We start from the raw sequence: 19,153 nt of genomic DNA, 5'->3' as shown, positions 1-19,153 counted from the left end.
CCGTCTCAGAACTCTGCCCTTCCCCAAGAGAGGAGCCGGAGGAGGACCCCTCAGCCCATGAAGTTCTAAAAGCCATGTCCATCGTGAGTTTTTAAATCATGTAAATACTTTCTTTCCTTATCCTGAAACTTCCTTCCCACCTGGTCTCCTTCCAAGAGTAGTTCTCAGAGCTTCCCATTTTCAGGAGCAAAAGGACCAGGCAGCTAATGTCCTCTCCCATTTTCCTCTTCTATCAAAAGTTGTCGGTTTGGGTTTATTTTTATTTGATCCCATACAAGTAGAAATTCTAGGTCTCACATGGGGAATTTAGCATGTGCTAAGGTCAGAGTAAGTCACAATTGGAAAAATTCCATTTAGCTAGCTGGATTTTAATTTTTGTCCCAAATCTGTGTACCAGAGCGTTGGTGTGTAGTAAAAAGGAACATTCAAGAACATTTGACTCACACCCATGTTCTCCTGTCATCTGCTCACTCCAGAGTCCTCCAGCCCCAGCCTTCTTTTCTACCAGAACTTCCCATTCCTGCAGAGACCTCTTCCATTTCTTCTCATCCGTCCCAGAGCCGTGTCTGTGATGTATGCATGTAACACACCTGACCATTGTTGCAGGGGTCAGACCTGTTCAGGGATGTCGCCATAGTCTTCTCCCAAGAAGAATGGGAGTGGCTGGCACCCGCTCAGAGGGATCTGTACAGAGACGTTATGTTGGAGACCTACAGCAACCTGCTCTCACTGGGTAAGGGCACCTGGTCTGGTAGTTTGGACAGTACCCTTGGGCATAGGTGTTCCTTCCATGTCAAATTTTTGTTGTTGTTGTTGTTTATTCTCACCCGAGGATATATATATACATTTTAAAATATTTTTATTGATCTTTTAGATGGAGAGGAAGGGAGAGGGGAGAGAGAGAGGGGAATATTTAGAAGAGAGAGACATCGATTGGCTGTCTCCTGCACGCCCCCTACTGGGGATGGAGCCCACACGCTGGGCATGTGCCCTGACCCAGAATTGAACCAGCAACCGCTCAGTGCATGCAACAACTCTCAATCCACTGAGTCATAGCAGCCGGGCCAAGGAAATTTTTTCCATTGATTTTTAGAGAGAGTGGAAGGGATGGAGGGAGTTGGGGAGAGAGAGAAAGAGATACATTGATTGCTTGCCTCCCACATGCCCCAAGTTGGGCCATGGATCGAACCAGGTACGTGCCCTTGACCAGGAATCAAACCCTCAACCTTTCAGTCAGTGGGCCAACACTCTAACCACTGAGCCAAACTGGCCAGAACCCTTGTCATTTTGGTTAAAGGGCAGCTCCATGGGCTAAAGCTACATTGACCTCAGCCCTCAGGTAACTTATGTCTTCCCCTGTCCCTTCCTGCAACCACCTCTTGTCTTCGATGATTAGGTCCTGGATCTAAACTCTGGGCCCAACAATGGGGTGTCATGTTTTTTCTCGCATCCAGATCTTGCCATTTCCAAACCTGATGTGATCTCCTTCCTGGAGCAGGGCAAAGAGCCCTGGAGTGTGGAGGAGGCAGCAACCGGAGGCCTGTGCCCAGGTGAGTGAGGCATGTGGGGGAAGAGGGAAGCCACCACAGACAACCATCCAGCTGGTCAGCGAAAAAGCAGGCCGTTTGAGGTAGAAAAATGTTCGTCCAAGTCGCCAAACTCAGAGGTCAGGTGCCAGTCATCACCTTCTATGGCTTGTCAGCAGCATTTGACGACCTTGGTGTGTCAGGACAGCACTCTAACCAAGAGAGCCTCCTGGACAGGGTCAAATTTAAATTTTAACTAAAATTAAGCAAAATGTAGAATTTCATTCCACAGTGGCCCTAGCCACATCTCAGGTGCACGGTGGCCATATGCAACTAGCGGCTACCACATTGAATAACACAGAATGAAACATTTTCAGTGTGACAAAAGGTTCTATGGGACTGTGTTGCTCTGTGTGACCTGCTTCCCCTTTGATTTCCTTCCCTGTCACCCTCCCGATTGCTCATTCGGTCACAGCCACACAAGCCTCTTTTCTGCCCCGTTAACTTAGGGGTTGGCAGATATTTTCTTTCAAGGGCCAGACATTAACTATTTGAGGCTTGTGGGCCATATGGTCTATGTCACAGCTTCTCACCTCTGCTGTGGTAGCTCACACCGAGCTTTGACACAGCCAGCAACTTCCTGCCTCTGGGCTTTTGTCCTTGCTGTCCCCTCTGCTTGGGGTACCCCTGCTCTGGATGGGTGATTTTTTAAGCCAAACGGTGTTGACATTTCAGGGAGGATAATTCTTTGCTGTGGGGGGCCATCCTGTGCAGCCTCCCTGGCCTCTACTCACTAGAGGCCAGTAGATCCCTCCCCTCAGTTGTGACCACCAAAAAACGTCTCCAGACCTTGCCAAATGTCCCAGGTAGGGTAAAATCTTCCCTGATTGAAAACCCAAGTTATGCCCTGGCCAGGTAGCTCAGTTAGAGCATCATCCTGATACGCCAAGGTTGTGGGTTCGAACACTGGTCAGGGAACATGCAAGAATCAAGCAGTGAATGCATATATAAGTAGAACAACACATCAGGGTTCCTTCTTCCTCCCTTCCTCTCACAAAATCAATAAATAAAATTTAAAAAAAGAAAACTGGCCCTGGCCAGTTTGGCTCAGCGGTTAGAGCATCAGCCTGCAGTCCAGAGAGACCTGGGTTCGGTTCCCGCTAAGGGCACGTAACTCGGTTGCAGTTTGTCCCCTGCTCTGGTTGGGTTGTGCGGGTGGCAGGTACTCGATGTGTCCCTTTCACATCGATGTTTTTCTCTTTCTCTCTCCCTCTCCCTTCCTCTCTCTCAAATCAATAAAGGAAAAAAAAAAAGAAAACCAGAGTTACAGTGTGACATGATACCAAAAACATATCAATAAATAGTTTTCACAATGTAGAATGTATTGTGTGAGAATTTCAAATGGTGAACGAAGAACTCAGCATCCCAGATGTGGTGGGTTCATCCACACGGAAGTGTGGGTGGAAGAGGCAGCCTTGTCAACTGAGCCCTTAACCTGTGGGGTCTGACTCTATCTAGAAAAGTAGTGTCAACATTGACTTAAAATTTCAGGACACCCAGCCCAAATCCACCAGGTAATTGGAGAATTGCTTGGTGTGAGGATAAACAGACAACAGTTGGTAGCCAGAAGTGTCAGAAGTGAAGAGTAATACTGAAAAGTTCTCCAATATGAAACCCTGTACCCATCAAGCAGTCACTACTCATGTCTCCCAAACCCTGACAACCACTAATCTGCTTTCTGTTCCTACAGATTTGCTTATTGTGGGTGTTTTACATAAATGGAATCATACAATGTGTGTGGCCTTTTGTGTCTGGCTTCTCTTCACTCAGCATAGACTTAAGGTCTATTCATGTTATAGCTTGTGATGGGGTTTCCTTCCATTTTAAGGCTGTATGCACAGTTTTTTATCCATTTATCTGTCAATGGACACTTGGGCTGCTTCCACCTCTTGGCTACAATGAATAGTGTTGTGATGAACGTGGGGTGCAGGTCTCTCTTTTAGATTCCACTTTCAGTTCTTTTGGATAAATACTCAGAAGTGGAATTGCTGGGTTGTGTAGTAGTTCTCTTTATATTTTTATTTTTGTTTACTGGTTTGAGAGAAAGAGAGAAACATCAATTTGTTGTTCCACTTATTTATGCATTCATTGGTTGATTCTTGTATGTGCCCTGACTGGGGATTGAACCCACAACCTTGGCATATCAGGACCAGGCTCTAACCAACTGAGCTACCTAGGCAGAGCTGGTGATTCTATATTTAATTTTTTTTAGGAACCTCCATACTGTTTTCCAAAGTGGCTGCACCATTTTACATTCCCACCAGCAGTGCACAAGCTCTCCAATCTCTCCACGTCCATGCCAAGTCTTTTTTTTTATCCTTATCCAAGGACATTTTTTTTTTTTTTTTTTGCATTTATCTTCAGATAGAGCAGGAGGGAGAGAGGGAGGAAGAGAGAGACAGGAACATCGATGTGAGTGGTTGCCACCCACACGACCCCAACCGGGGCCAGGGACAAACTGCAACCAAGTCACATGCCCTTAGCGGGAACTGAACCTGGGACTCTCTGGTCTGCGGGCCAATGCTCTAACCGCTGAACCAAACTGGCCAGGGCCATGCCAAATCTTTTTCTTTTGTTTTTTTAATAGTGGCCATCCTCATGGCTATGAGTTAGTATCTCATAGGTTTGAAAAGACTGTCTTTTCCTCATTGTGTGGTCTTGGCACCCTTGTCAAAGATCCTGCATATGAGGGTTTATTTTGGGCTCTCTGTTTTGTTCTGTTGGTCTACTTGTCTGCTTTTGTGCCAGTACCACACTGTTTTAATTACTATAGCTTTGTCATATGTTTTGAAGTCAGGAAGTGTGAGACCTCCAATTTTGTTCTCTTTTCGAGATTGTTTGGCTATTTGAGATCCCTCAAGGTTCCATATGAGGAAACCAAAACATTGTTTTTAAATATGTTTTTATTGATTTTTTTTTTTTTTTAGAGAGGAAGGGAGAGACAGAAACATTGACGTGAGAGAGATACATTGATCAGCTGCCTCTTGCATGCCCCCCACCGGGGATTGAGCCCACAACCCAGGCATATGCCCCAACGGGGAATCGAACCAGGACCTCTCAGTCCATGGGATGATGCTCAAACCACTGAGCCACACTGACTGGGCACCAAAACATTTTAATGCTATAACTCTGCTTAAGATTTTTAGACATTGTTTCATTGGTTGTCCAAAACAGTGACTACTAATGCTAAGTAATTAACTTTAAAATACTGTGCATGAGCCCTGCCTGGGTAGCTCAGTTGGTTAGAGCATCGTCCCAATATACAAAGGTTGCAGGATCAATACCCAGTCAGGGTGCATACCTAGGTTGCAGGTTTGATCCCTGGTTGGGGCATGTACAAGAGGCAACTGATCAATATTGCTTTATCACATTGATGCTTCCCTCTCTTCCTCTCTCTCTTAAATCAGTGGAAACATATCCTCGGGTGAGGAGTAAAAAAAAAAGGAGGACATTTCCAAGAACTACTCTTATACCCTCCTTGATTACCTCACTAATCTCATTTGTGGTATTTCCTCTTTCTCTGTGCTATTTTTCCATTTTATCATTGCTTAGCCACATTCAGGAGCTTATAGGTATTGAGTCTAAACTTTCCAATTTATACTATACAAGTTTCTTTTTCTGCAAAAGGAAAAAAAAATACATACTTGCTCTTTTGTTCTTTTATAGTCTTGGAGTCCAAGTATGATACTAAGATATTATCTCCAAACCAGCCCGTTTATGAAGTACAACAAACCCAGTGGGAGAGAACAGAAAGCCTTACAAGTTACGGTCTTGAGTGTTCAAGTTGCCAAGATGACTGGGAATGCAGCAGCCAGTTTGACAGACAACAGAGGAATCCAGATGGACATTTGAGTCAAATGATAATCAATCCTGCAGAAATGCCCCCTTTCAACCCACAAGCATCCCTTACTTTCTATGAGAAAATCCATACTGGAGACAAATCTTATGACTATAATGAATGTAGGGGAGACTTCTGGCCAGAGGACTTCCTTATTAACCATCAAGGAAGTCACCCTAGTGAGAAGCCCTATAAATGTAAGGAGTGTGGAAAGGCATTTAAATACGGCTCACGACTAGTTCAACATGAGAATATTCATTCAGGCAAGAAACCCTATGAATGTAAGGAATGTGGAAAGGCCTTCAATTCGGGTTCAAATTTCATACAACACCAGAGAGTTCATACTGGCGAGAAACCTTATGAATGTAAGGATTGTGCCAAGGCCTTCAGTCGGAGCTCCCAGTTGATCGAACATCAACGAATTCATACTGGAGAGAAGCCATATCAATGTAAGGAGTGTGGGAAGGCCTTCAATCGGATTTCACATCTTAAAGTACATTATAGAATTCATACGGGTGAGAAACCATATGCCTGCAAGGAATGTGGGAAGACCTTTAGTCACCGGTCTCAGTTGATTCAACATCAGACTATTCATACTGGCAAGAAGCTCTATGAATGTAAGGACTGCGGGAAGGCCTTCAATCAGGGCTCAACTCTTATTCGGCATCAGAGAATTCACACCGGTGAGAAGCCCTATGAATGTAAGGCCTGTGGGAAGGCATTTAGGGTGAGCTCACAACTTAAGCAACACCAGAGAATTCACACTGGAGAGAAACCCTACCAGTGTAAAGTGTGTGGTAGGGCCTTCAAACGGGTCTCACATCTTACTGTGCATTATAGAATCCACACGGGTGAGAAACCCTATGAATGTAAGGCATGTGGGAAGGCCTTCAGCCACTGCTCACAGCTGATTCAACATCAGATTGTTCATACTGAGGAAAAGCCCTATGACTATAAGGAAGGTGGGAGGACTTTCAATCATGGCCCAACTACTGTGGAACATCAGAGAATACAAAGTAGAGAAACACAGATGAATGTAATAAATGTAGAAAAGCCTTCCATCAGCACTTACCCCTTGTTGATCATCAGAGAATTTATGTTGGCAAGCAACCATATAAATGGAAGTAATGGGGAGAGCCCGTTGGCTTAGGCTCATCACAGCTTCCTCCTTTCATCTTGCAGAAAGACTTGAAGAATGTAACACAAGTCAGAATGCCTTCATTCAGAGCTGGCCTTTCTTCCAACTGATAAATTCAATACTGAAGAAGAATTTTATGTCTGTAAATTGTTTAGACCAGTGGTTCTCAACCTGTGGGTCACGACCCTTTTGGGGGTTGAACAACCCTTTCACAGGGGTCGCCTAAGACCATCGGAAAACACATATTTCTGATGATCTAGGAACTCAAACACTGCTCCTCTATCCATCTCCAGGCGGGTCTGCCCACATGCAGATATGCCAACATACGACATGAGGAACTGTATTAAAGGGTCGCAGCATTAGGAAGGTTGAGAACCACTGGTTTAGACTATGTCAACGAAGCAAGGAAAATATTTTGTCTCTAACACATTCTTGATTCACCTTTTCTAACTACTGTGTAATGATTTTAACAATAACCAAAAGTTAATTTTCTTGGAAACTGAAAAGAAAAACAGCCAAATTACTCTTGGGTTGACAAGGAAATCATGCAATTACCATAAATGGCAAAGAAGAGAATGACAATGAGAGGCCCTGGCAGGGTAGTTCAGTTGGTTGGAGTGTCCTGATTAAGCCAAGAGTGTGGGTTCGATCCCCAGTCAGGGCACACTCAAGAATTGCCCAATAAATGTGTAAATGAGTGGAACAAAACCATGTTTCTTCCTTCCTCTCTGAAATCAATAAATAAATTTTTAAAAGAATGACAGTGTTTTTTACATTCCAAGAGATAGATGTAACTAAGTCTGCTCAGAGGAATTTTTATGGCCTTTAAATGTGTGCTAAACATGAAAACCTATAAGATTATACTCAAATACACTAAATGTACTGTTTCAGAAGCCAGAAAAGAGAACACCAAACATTCCAGTGATGAAAGAACAAATTAATGCAAAATGATCAAGTAGAAAGTGGTTATCTTACTATAATCTGAGTTTTTATTTCTTCCTGATCCAAGAATAAACTAAATTTAGGACATAGTATCTTAATTTCCACATCGTTTGATTGTTTTGGGTTATCTTTTATAACTTATGTCACAGACAGAAGGGGTTGGCTACCTACCTAGTAGCCCTACTCAATTCCCCTTTCTTTTGACAGCATCTGTGTTTTGCCTTAGAATCTGAAGATATCATGCTAATTTTCAGCCTCTGCAACTCAGGATAACATATATTCCAGGGGTCTGTGGGCTTCTGGGAAAGATTTTCCTCATTCAGAAGAGACATATATTAGGACTCCCTGTCCTATCACTTTCCGCTCTTAAACATTTTCCTATGAGAACATGATGTCTGGAGCTACTGTAGCCATCTTGGAATCAAGAGGAGAAAACAGAGGTGACCCACACCCCTGACCACACTGAGCCACGAGGCCACTTCTGAAACTTCTTTGATTCCTTGTTATGTAAGAACAAAAATCTTTACTGCTAAAGGTGATTTTAGTTGGATATCTTGTAAACGTGCAGCCATAAACATCCTAAATTATAATACTTCAAATTTTATTATGCTTGGTAAATGTGTCCTGGAAATCGATACCTACTTTTTAAAATTGGACATTTTTCTTTGTGGGTAAGTGCAGGATTGATTTTTATATATGTTCCATAACATTGGAAAAGAATGCATGTTCTATATTTTTGGTGGGGGATACAAGATTCTATTTAAGCCTGTGAATTATAATGATAAAATTCTCTATGGTCTTACAGTATTTGATATATTGGATCAGAATTTCCTAAAATAGACCTTTTTTGACCAAGATCAGGAATTTCCAGAAATTTTTACTTTTTTTAATCCTCACTTGATATTTTTCCATTTATCTTCAGACAGAGCAGAAGGGGGAGAGAGAGAAACGTGGACATGAGAGGGACACATCAACTGGTTGCCTTCCGCACAACCCTCACCAGGGCCAGGGACGAACCGCAACCGAGGTACATGCCCTTGGCCGGAATCGAACCCGAGACTCATTGTTCAATAGGCCAGTGTTCTACTGCTGAGCCAAACCGGCCAGGGCCAGCAATTCTTACTTTATAATTTATATTGTTTGAATGTGACTTACGTCCTATTCATGAATCATACCGTTTATCATTATATAATATCCTATTCTGGCCCTAGCCAGTTTGGCTCAGCAGTTAGAGCATTGGCCTGTGGACCAGAGTGTCCCGGGTTCGGTTCCTGCCAAGGGCATGTGACTTGGTTGCAGTTTGTCCCTGGCCCCAGGTGGGGTTGTGTGGGTGGCGACCACTCTACGTGTCTCACATCGATGTTTCTCTCTTCCTCTCTCCCTCCCACTCTATCTGATGATAAATGCAAAAAAAAAAAAAAGTCCTATTCTGCCAGGTGCAGTGGTCAACAGACAAATTTAACCTGCTGCCTGTTTTATGAGTAATGTTTTATTGGAACACAGCCATGCTCATTTATTTCCATATTGTCTACAACGGGCAGAGCTGAGTGGCTGTGAGGAAACTGACCACAAAGCCTGTATTTGCTGTCTGGCACTGAAGATAAGTTTGCTGCCTGTCTGGGTAGCTTGGTTGGAGTATCATCCCAGATGCCAAGGGTGTGGGTTTGAACCCCAGACAGGGCACATACAAGGATCAACCAATGAACACATAGATATAGATAAGTGGAATCAACCAATGAACACATAGATCTAGATAAGTGGAACAACAAATCTATGTTTCTCCCTCTTCATCTCTCTTTCTGAAATTGAATAAATAAAAAAAATTTAAAACTCATTGAGTGGATGGCATAGCAGGGAACCCACTTTTGAAAACTGAGAGGAACCTAAGTAAATCAGTTTTCAGAACAAAGTGAAATGCGACCCTGTGATTAGGAAATCCCTGGCCTGCTCCTCAAGCCCTTCAATGACGAACAGTGGTGCTCTCCAAATGAAACTTGACTGGCTCTCAGTCTGCATCACCTGACATTTAATGTCCTGAAGCCAAGATTACAATGCTTGTGTCTTGACAGCCAAAGAATAGGCAAAGAGGTCATCTCTTGGCTTTTGGTTCTGTCCTAACAGGAGAGACACTATCCTACCAAGATATCGTACAACATGAAAGAAAAATCAGCTACTATGGCCCTGGCCCGTGTGGCTTGGTTGGAGCACCATCCCATGCACCAAAAGGTTGTAGATTAGATTCCCAGTCAGGGCACATGCCTGGGCTGCAAATTCAATCCCTGGTCAGTGTAAATTGATTTGCCCCTAGGGGGGAACGTCCGGCAGAGGGAGAAGAACGGTGATAGCAATCTTCGCTTCCAGGACAGAGTTTTTGTAGTTATTACTTCTGTCCACACGGGGGCACTGCTGCACTGTGAAACAGCCTCTGAGCACTTTCCCAACAGTTAGGTTTTCATCTGTGTTCTTTTTTTTTTTCATCCTCACCAGAGGACATTTTTCCATTTTTTGTTCAGATATAGTGAGAGGGAGAGAGAGAGAGAGAGAGAGAGAAACATCAACGTGAAAGGGACACATCGAGTGGCTGCCACCCGCACGACCCAACCAGGGCAGGGGACAAACTGCAACCGAGGTACGCGCCCTTAGTGGGAAGGAACCCAGGTCTCTCTGGACCGCAGGCGGATGCTCTAATCACTGAGCCAAACTGGCCAGAGCTCTCTTTCTCTCTCTCTCTTCCCCCCCCCATCTCTCTTTCTCTTTTTCTCTCTCTTTCTCTCTTCTTTCTCTTTTTTCTTCCTTCCTTCCGTCCTTCTTTCCTTATTTGGTTCCATTTGCAGTGCAGGTACTATTAGTCTCCTATACCAAGCACCATTTCCACTCTGGCAAGGGGCAGAACGGGGCTCCATCCTAGCAGTCTGGTCCCAAAGACGTCCTGTCATTCACAGCCTCCGAACACTAATAATAATAGTAATAATATTCGCATTTACAGATGAGAAATGTGCTAATTTGCTGTAGTCACAGAATGGATTAAACACAGCCGGGGTTCCAGTCGCTGTTCGCAGTGTCAGAAAACTTAGCCCAGAAAGGAGATCACACTCCCGAGGACAGACCGAGGGCCGCACCCACGACACCGTGGCCACACGGACACAGCTCACAAAGCCACACCGAGAGCACTCCAATGGCGCAGCGGCCTAGCGCCGGGCTCTGCGGCACTTGGGTCCGGTAACTAGGAACGCTTCGGTCTCCAGGGGAGGGGAGGGGGAAGAAAACGGAGAGCCTCATCCAGGCGCCTGCGCACACTCGCGCGCAGCCCTGCCTCGCCCCGGAATCCCTGGGCCACGCCCTTCGAGTTTTGTGACGTCACACGCTCTGAAACCGCGTTCCCCTCCCACTCCCAACGTCCCTCTCCTTAAACCACGCCCAGTCCCCGCCCCTCACGACAGGCTCCTCCCTTTTAGTCCGCCCGGGGCTGGATTTTTGGCGCCTGCGCAGTCGGAGCCCGGGCGTCGACTCCCGGTCTTTCGCGTGAGAGCAGCAGGCCTCCTAGCGGAGCCGCTGGTGCGCGGGCCGGGGCAGGCGAGGCGGGACGCGGTGACCGGGTCGGGCGCGCTGCGCCGTCGCCCCTGAGCCGACTACGTTTCCCAGAGGCCCGCGCGGCCCGTGCGGCTGGGAGGCCGGGTGGGCGCGCCGAGGCCGCGGTCGTCCCAGGTTCGGGGCCTTGGGGCGGCCGAGGGTGTGAGAAACGTGGTGTGAAAGGTCACCAGGTGTGAGAGTCACGGGGAGCCTGAGCGGGGTGGGGGTCGTGGGGTGTGTGTGTGTGTGTGTGTGTGTGTGACGGACCTGAGAAGCCAGTCAGCGGGGGAGCCGGGCACCGTGTGTCTGGTACGTGAGGTTGTGTGTGAGACCAGTGTGTGTGCGAGAGACCAGAATGTGTGTATCTGTGTGTGAGACCCTAGGGTGTGTGAGTGAGGAGTCCATGTGCCGGTGAAAGAGACACTGAGTGAGTGTGAGAGAAAAACCAGTGTGTGTGAGAGAGAAAGGGGGGAAAACATCAAAATGTGAGAGACCAGAATGTGTGTATCCATGTGTGTGTATCTGTGTGTGACCTTAGAGTGTGTGAGTGAGGAATCCATGTGTCTGTGAAAGAGACACTGAGTGTGTGTGAGAGAAAAACCAATGTGTGTGAGAGAGATCAGTGTGTGAGAGAGAGGGGAAAACTTCAAAATGTGAGAGACCAGAATGTGTGTATCTGTGTGAGACCCTAGGGTGTGTGAGTGAGGAATCCATGTGTCTGTGAAAGAGACACTGGGTGTGTGTGAGAGAGAAACCAGTGTGTGTGAGAGAGAGAGGGGGGAAAACATCAAAATGTGAGAGACCAGAATGTGTGTATCCATGTGTGTGTGTGCGTGACCTTAGAGTGTGTGAGTGAGGAATCCATGTGTCTATGAAAGAGACACTGAGTGTGTGTGAGAGAAAAACCAGTGTGTGTGAGAGAGATCAGTGTGTGAGAGAGAGGGGAAAACTTCAAAATGTGAGAGACCAGAATGTGTGTATCTGTGTGAGACCCTAGGGTGTGTGAGTGAGGAGTCCATGTGCCGGTGAAAGAGACACTGAGTGAGTGTGAGAGAAAAACCAGTGTGTGTGAGAGAGAAAGGGGGGAAAACATCAAAATGTGAGAGACCAGAATGTGTGTATCCATGTGTGTGTATCTGTGTGTGACCTTAGAGTGTGTGAGTGAGGAATCCATGTGTCTGTGAAAGAGACACTGAGTGTGTGTGAGAGAAAAACCAATGTGTGTGAGAGAGATCAGTGTGTGAGAGAGAGGGGAAAACTTCAAAATGTGAGAGACCAGAATGTGTGTATCTGTGTGAGACCCTAGGGTGTGTGAGTGAGGAATCCATGTGTCTGTGAAAGAGACACTGGGTGTGTGTGAGAGAGAAACCAGTGTGTGTGAGAGAGAGAGGGGGGAAAACATCAAAATGTGAGAGACCAGAATGTGTGTATCTATGTGTGTGTATCTGTGTGTGAGACCCTAGGGTGTGTGAGTGAGGAATCCATGTGTCTGTGAAAGAGACCACTGAGTGTGTGTGAGAGAAAAACCAGTGTGTGTGTGTGGGGGGGGGGGACATCAAAATGTGAGAGACCAGAATGTGTGTATCTGTGTGTGTGTGTGTGTGTGTGTGTGTGTGTGTATCTGTGTGTGAGACCCTAGGGTGTGTGAGTGAGGAATCCATGTGTCTGTGAAGGAAACCAGAGTGTATGTGTATGAGAGAGAGAGACCAGTGTGTGTGTGAGAGAGGGGAAAACATCAAAATGTGAGAGACCAGAATGTGTGTATCTCTGAGTGTGACCCTAGAGTATGTGAGTGAGGAATCCATGTGTCTGTGAAAGAGACCACTGAGTGTGTTTGGGGGGGGGGGGGCAGAAAGACTAGTGACATTATTGTGTGTGAAACCAAACAGAGTGGGAAAGAGCCTGATCATGGGTCATGCCCCGGAGTCTTGCCAGTCCAACCTCTGTGAGATTGTGGAGTGTGCACGTGTGAGCGAGACTGAGCTAAGGGCAATGAGCCTCGGTGTGTGTGATGTTTGTGTGCTGCCCTGTGTGTTCGTAGCCGTGGCCTCTTTGAGACCGTGGTGTGTGGGACTCCATGTGGTGTGCCTTCCTTTGGGTATTTGTGATCCTGTCTTCTGTGTGATCTGGAAACGTGTGGGTGGGGTCTTGTGTTAGTGTTCATGTGTCACCTTGTGTGCTTGTGACTGGCCCTACGTGGCTGTGCTGTGTGTGGGAGACCACTTTGAAGACTGATAGCATTGGCAGTTTCTGGTGCTGCTTTCGGAATTGTGTGCTGGGGTAAGAATTCTGGAGAATTCCCTGACCCCAGTCAAAGATTTCCAGTAAGGAACAAGATATGTGGTAACTAGAGCGCCTGACTGTAGGAGACACCCTCAGTTCTGGGTGGCAAAGAGGAGGGGGGACCAAAGAGCTGAGGACAGAGGTGAGAGTGAGAGTGGCCCAGTTGGGTGCTAAAGTGTCTGTTGTCAGAGGGTGAGAGGATGGTGAAGCCTGTGAGGGTTTGGATAGAAAATGAAATTCAGAAGTCAGATTTTCTAACTCTAGACTGTGAAAGCGTGAAGCAGAGATGCAGGAAGGGAGAGAAAAAGTAGAGGAAATAATAACTACTTAATGGGATTATTTCAAAAATCAAGTGAGAGAATAGAATCTATTCAGAGTACCTAGCATACCTCTTACTATTTTTATTTGTAATAAGACCAAATAATGAGAAGACAACTTTTAGAAAAAAAACAAAAACATTAAATTTTGGATCTCAAACATAAGAGAAACAGACCCCCCTCAACAGCCATAATCTCCCAGTTATGTGGGGGGTGGGACCAAAGAAAGTTGGCAGGAGGAAGGGAAGACAGATTTCTGGTTGGTGATTCTGGGAGTGCAGAGCAGGCCCTGTGGCTCACTATTCTTTCTCTTCTTTCAGCTTTGCCCTCCCAGGACACTGCTGTTCTCCAAGAGAAGCCAGGAAGAGAAGGTGAAAATAACTGCTGAACTAGTGAAAACCATGCCCCAGGTTAGTTAGTTCCTTTCTCCTCCGTGAAAGGCAGACCTACTTCTTAGGACCTAGTAATGCTTCTTTTGTTTTCTTTTTCTTCTTCTTCTTTTTTTTAATCCTCACCTGATGATATATTTTTAAATATCTTCAGATAGAGTAGGAGGGGAGAGAGAGAGAGAAAGAGAGACATCGATGTGAGAAAGACATTGATTGGCTGCCTCCTGCACAACCCCAACCAGGGCCAGGGACAAACCACAACCAAGGTACATGCCCTTGTCTGAAATCGAACTCGGAACTCTGATCCATGGGTTGAAGCTCTAACCGCTGAGCAACTGCCCAGGGCACTTTTCTTTTGAAAATTCCCTGAAGAACCATCTTATCCAAGGGTCTGGTGACCATTTCTTAGGGGCACTATCCTTCCACTACCTAATGGGAAGTGAAACTGGGTATGATGAGGCACAGAGCCCCTTCCTCTCTCCTCATGAGTACATTTTAGTTCAGTGTTGACACTTGTAGAAAGCTCTGTTGTACAGAATGGAGGGATGTGAGTACTAGTGAGCTGGGTTCCAAGTTAAATGTGCGTCCAGATAGCCCTGTCCTGTTCATGGAATGCGTCGGAGTCATCCCTTGACCTGAATTGTGTCCAAATCTCTAATTACATCCCTACGTTCTCCTGTTTTTCTTTAGTTTCTACATATGAATTCCCAGCCTCATTTGTTCACCTAAAAAATCCCATCCTACTTAATTTTTTCAAATGTGAAATTTAAATAACTGCACTTAAAAGAAAAGTCAGCCCTGGCCGGTTTGGCTCAGTGGTTAGAGCGTCTGCCTGCGGTCCAGAGAGACCTGGGTTCGGTTCCCGCTAAGGTCGCGTACCTTGGTTGCAGTTTGTCCCTGGCCCTGGTTGGTCGAGCGGGTGGCAGCCACTCGATGTGTCCCTTTCACATCGATGTTTCCCTCTCTCTCTCTCTTCCTCTCTCTCCCTCCCACTCTGTCTGTACAAAAAAAAAAAAAAGGAAAAATGTCCTCGGGTGAGGATTAAAAAAAAAAAGAAAAGTCAAAGGTCCTGAATCTTTCCTCTTGCTTCCCAGTTCTTCTCTTATGAGACAGTAACCATTCTCAGCGTCTTCTATATCATTCAGGGACATTTTATGTATAGAGAAACACTGTTTTTCCTTCATAGTTAGTGTTTTTTGTGTCATGTTTGAAAAAACTGACTACCCTTACAGTGTGTAGATATTTTGGTTTTCACCTACAACATGTGTTTTGCCCATCACAGTTAAGTTTCTGATAAACTGAGAGTTGATTTTATGATTCTTTTTCTATGAGGATAAGGCTCAAAATTACATTAAATTTAGTTTACAGTAAATTGTTGCATAAATGTTTAACTTATTATGATAAGTAAGACAGAAGTTCGTTTTTTTTTTTTTCAGCTGCCTATCCACTTGACCCCCCCCTAGCATTTATTTCTCACTGATTTGGATTGGCACCTATATCTTGCATTAAATTCCTGCATATATTTGATTTTGTTGCTGGGCTACTTTCCGTTTTACTTGTTCTTTTTTGTTTGTTTGTTTGTTTGTTTGTTTAGGTTTCCATAAGAGAAGGGAAGGGGAGAGGTGGGAAGGGAAGAGGAAAGGCACAAGTGTGCTCCCTCCGGGAGGGAGAGCTCCGTTTTACTTGTTCTTAATCACGTAATATAAAAATACATAATCTAAAAGAACCTTGAATATAAAGGGAACTGAATTTTCCCCATAAGTAGATTCCCAAAGAGAAGTTTTTCCAAGTGGGAACACACTTTCATAAAAATGAAGAGAGTCAGTGCCCCCTTATTGTATGTTTTAACTACATATTTTATATGAAAAGTCACATACTAAATTAATTTTAGAACACAGCTCCCCATGTCCACTGTCAGAGGTCATTAAGTATTCAAAAAGATTTATGGGTTTTGGGTTTCTGTGTCTCTTTCAATGTTAATACCACTTTATGAATTATCTAATGAATTTTCCAGAGACACAGAACTTCCAGAGTTTGTGTGCATTGTGGTGGTGTTGACATTGCATTCAAAGTCACAGGCACCAATTAGCATACCATTTGGACTTTTTCCCCCTCATTAGTCCTGTAGGAATAAATTGGGGATCTCCATAATATTACCCTTCACTTGTCTTAGTTGTTCTGATATTTAACTTCATATTCCTAAATATATGTTTGGAACACTAGTACCTGATTATTTTAGTTTTAGATATTATCTATGAACCTACTACTATGGATGATAAAATTGTAGTCCATTAACAATCCAACATCCCAGATACACACACACACATTTCTTTTTTGTCAGCCTTCAAACATAATTTCATCACTGTTTTGTTTTAAGTCATTGTTCAGGGTTGTTGGTGTCTCATCAGTTTTGGAAATGTTTCAGTCATTGTCTTTTCAAATGTTAGTGTTTGATTGACCCTTTCCTCTCCTTCAAAATTATATAAGTGCTAGATATTTTGCATATTTTTTTATGTTACTTATGCTTTTATTCTCTTCCGCTCTCTAATCTGTTAAATTCATCATTGAATTCTAAATTTCCATTATTGCATTTTTAGTTCTAGAATGTCTATTTAATTGTTTTATATAGTTTCCCATATTCTGCCTAATGTCACCATCTTTCCTTTTAATTCCTTAAAAATATTCATCATAATTCTTTTGATAGTCCGTTATATGAATCTCTTACGAGTTTCTTTTTATTTTCTCATTTTTTCCTCTTGATTTTGTCTTATGTGCCTCATTATTTTGAGTTAAGCGCTGGACTTTGCATATTAAAAAAATTCTTAGACATAGTTTGAAGCTCTGATATCTTCCTCTTGATAGGGTTAATTTTTAAAAATTAAATTTTAAAAAATAAACTTTATTTGTAACCCTGGCTGATTTTTCTCAGTGGTTAGAGCATCAGCCCTCAGACCAAAGAGTCTCGGGTTCGATTCCAGTCAAGGGCACGTACGTCACTTGCAGTTCGGTCCCCGGCCCTGGTCAGGCTTGTGTGGGAGGCATCCAGTCAATGTGTCTCTCCCCGTCGATGTTTCTCTCTCTCACTCTCTGTCAGTGGGGGTCATGTAGGAGGTGGCAGATAGATGTTTTGTTCTCACATCGATGTTTCTCTCTTCTTCTCTCTTCCTCTCTCTCTAAAAGTCAATTAAAAAATTTTTTTAAAAATGAACAGTCAGGAGAACTCTGGAAAGATGAGTAATGAAAGAGTTTTGGGTATTAGCCATTTGATGGGTTAGGTATGACTTTGATAACCTTATTTGAACTCTATGTTTATATCATTGCAGGAAAGAGATAGTTAACCAGTACTTTTCCAGTATTTAATGGATTATTTTTTATTATTTTTATTTGTGTGTATCTCTGGAGTGTAGATATTCTAAATATTGAATACTTATGGCAGTAATGCCTCCAAATCATCACTTTCTAGATAATTTATAATGCTAGGTTTTTGGGGTTTTTTTTCCCCAATATGTTTTTATTGACTTTTAGAGAGAGGAGAAGGGAGAGGGAGAGAAAGTTAGAAACATCAGTTGGCTGCCTCCTGCACACCCCCTACTAGTGATCAAGCCTGAAACCTGGGCATGTGCCCTGACTAGGAATCAAACTGGTGATCTCTTGGTGCATGGGTCGATACTCAACCACTGAGCCACACCGCTTGGGCTAGGTTTCTATTTTTTAAGCAACTTTATTGAGGTATCATTTACATTCCAAGATATTTAACACTTTAAGGGTACAATTCCATTATTTTTGTAAATTCATTGAGTTGTGTAATTATTATAATCCAATTCTAAATCATTTTCATTACCTCAGTAAGATCCTTCGTTAAAAAAAAAAAGCCCTGGCTGGTTTGGCTCAGCGGTTGGAGCGTCAGCCTGTGGACCAGAAAGTCATGGGTTTGGTTTCCACTAGGGGCACGTTTCCCCCCCCCCCAAAAAAAGATCCCTGACTCCCACTTACGTTACTCCCTGTTCCCATCTCCACCTCCAGACAACCACTAATCTACTTTAAGTCTTAGATTGGACTTTTCAGACATTTCATGTAAATGGAATCATACAATAATATAGTCATTTATAGCCTTTTATAGACTTTTTTCACTGTTTTAGATTTTTTAGTTTCATCCATGTTGCAACATGTATAAACATTTCCTTTCCTTTTATTGCTAATAGTAGTTCACTAAAAGATGTGTCACATCTTATCCATTCATCATTTGATAGACATCAGTTGATTCCACTTTTTGGCAGTCGCGAATAATGCTCCTGTCAACATTTAATGGACATGTTTTCATTCCTCTTGGGTAGATTAACCTAGGAGTAGAATTGCTGGCTAATATGGTAAATTCATATTTAACTTTTTAAGAAACTGCCAAACTGTTTTTCAGAGTGGCTGTGCCATTTTACCTTCTTAGCAGCAGTATATAAGGGTTGGATGCGCTGTGGTCTGTCTGATGCTGGGAGATTCCTCATATTGCTTCCCAGTTTACTCAGGTTATGTGATAGCATAAGAAATTGTATACTAAATGTATTTGTTAGTTTTGTTGTGTAAAAAAAAAGTGCTCTTCTCACCAGAACACTGTATCTCAAAGTACCATATGCAAAGTATCAATTTAGATATTCTTTTTGTTTTTGTTTTTTGAAAGTTCAACCATAGGTGTAGGTTCTGCCTTGAAGCTCTTGGAGTCATGTGTGGACATGCGCATTGGTTAATCAAGAATGTATTTGTGTCATTTCAGGATACATCTTTGGTGACATTCAAGGATGTGGCAATAGACTTTTCCCAGGAGGAATGGGACTGGCTGAATCCCGCTCAGAGGAGTTTATACAGGAGTATGATGTTGGAGAACTATCAGAGCCTGGTATCACTAGGTGAGGACCTTTTCCCCTGTGCATAATTCAGAATCTACCCTTAAGGACTCTTTACATTTTTATTTATTATTGAAACTTTTTTGTTTGTTTGTTTGCTTTGTTTTTTATCCTCACCCGAGGACACTTTTCCATTTTTGTTCAGATAGAATGGGAGGGAAAGAGAGCAAGAAACATCAATGTGAAAGGGACACA

General features: G+C 43.7%; 1 protein-coding gene across 1 annotated transcript in view; it reads left to right on the top strand.

The window, feature by feature from the left end:
* The window catches only part of LOC118638407 (zinc finger protein 582), a 43,817-nt gene continuing 24,664 nt past the window's right edge, over nucleotides 1–19,153 (top strand). Inside the window, exons 1-4 of the mRNA XM_036274212.1 lie at nucleotides 1–83; nucleotides 607–733; nucleotides 1,455–1,550; nucleotides 5,253–6,721. Coding sequence (XP_036130105.1) covers nucleotides 75–83; nucleotides 607–733; nucleotides 1,455–1,550; nucleotides 5,253–6,574 — 1,554 coding nt within the window. The 5' untranslated portion in view covers nucleotides 1–74 and the 3' untranslated portion in view covers nucleotides 6,575–6,721. Of the gene's footprint in view, nucleotides 84–606; nucleotides 734–1,454; nucleotides 1,551–5,252 lie in introns of the transcript that reaches the window.

Source organism: Molossus molossus, unplaced genomic scaffold, assembly GCF_014108415.1.
Source record: "Molossus molossus isolate mMolMol1 unplaced genomic scaffold, mMolMol1.p scaffold_m16_p_21, whole genome shotgun sequence".
Classification (NCBI taxonomy): domain Eukaryota; kingdom Metazoa; phylum Chordata; class Mammalia; order Chiroptera; family Molossidae; genus Molossus; species Molossus molossus.
The sequence above is the reverse complement of the archived record's forward strand: the minus strand, read 5'-3'. Positions and strand labels throughout refer to the sequence as shown.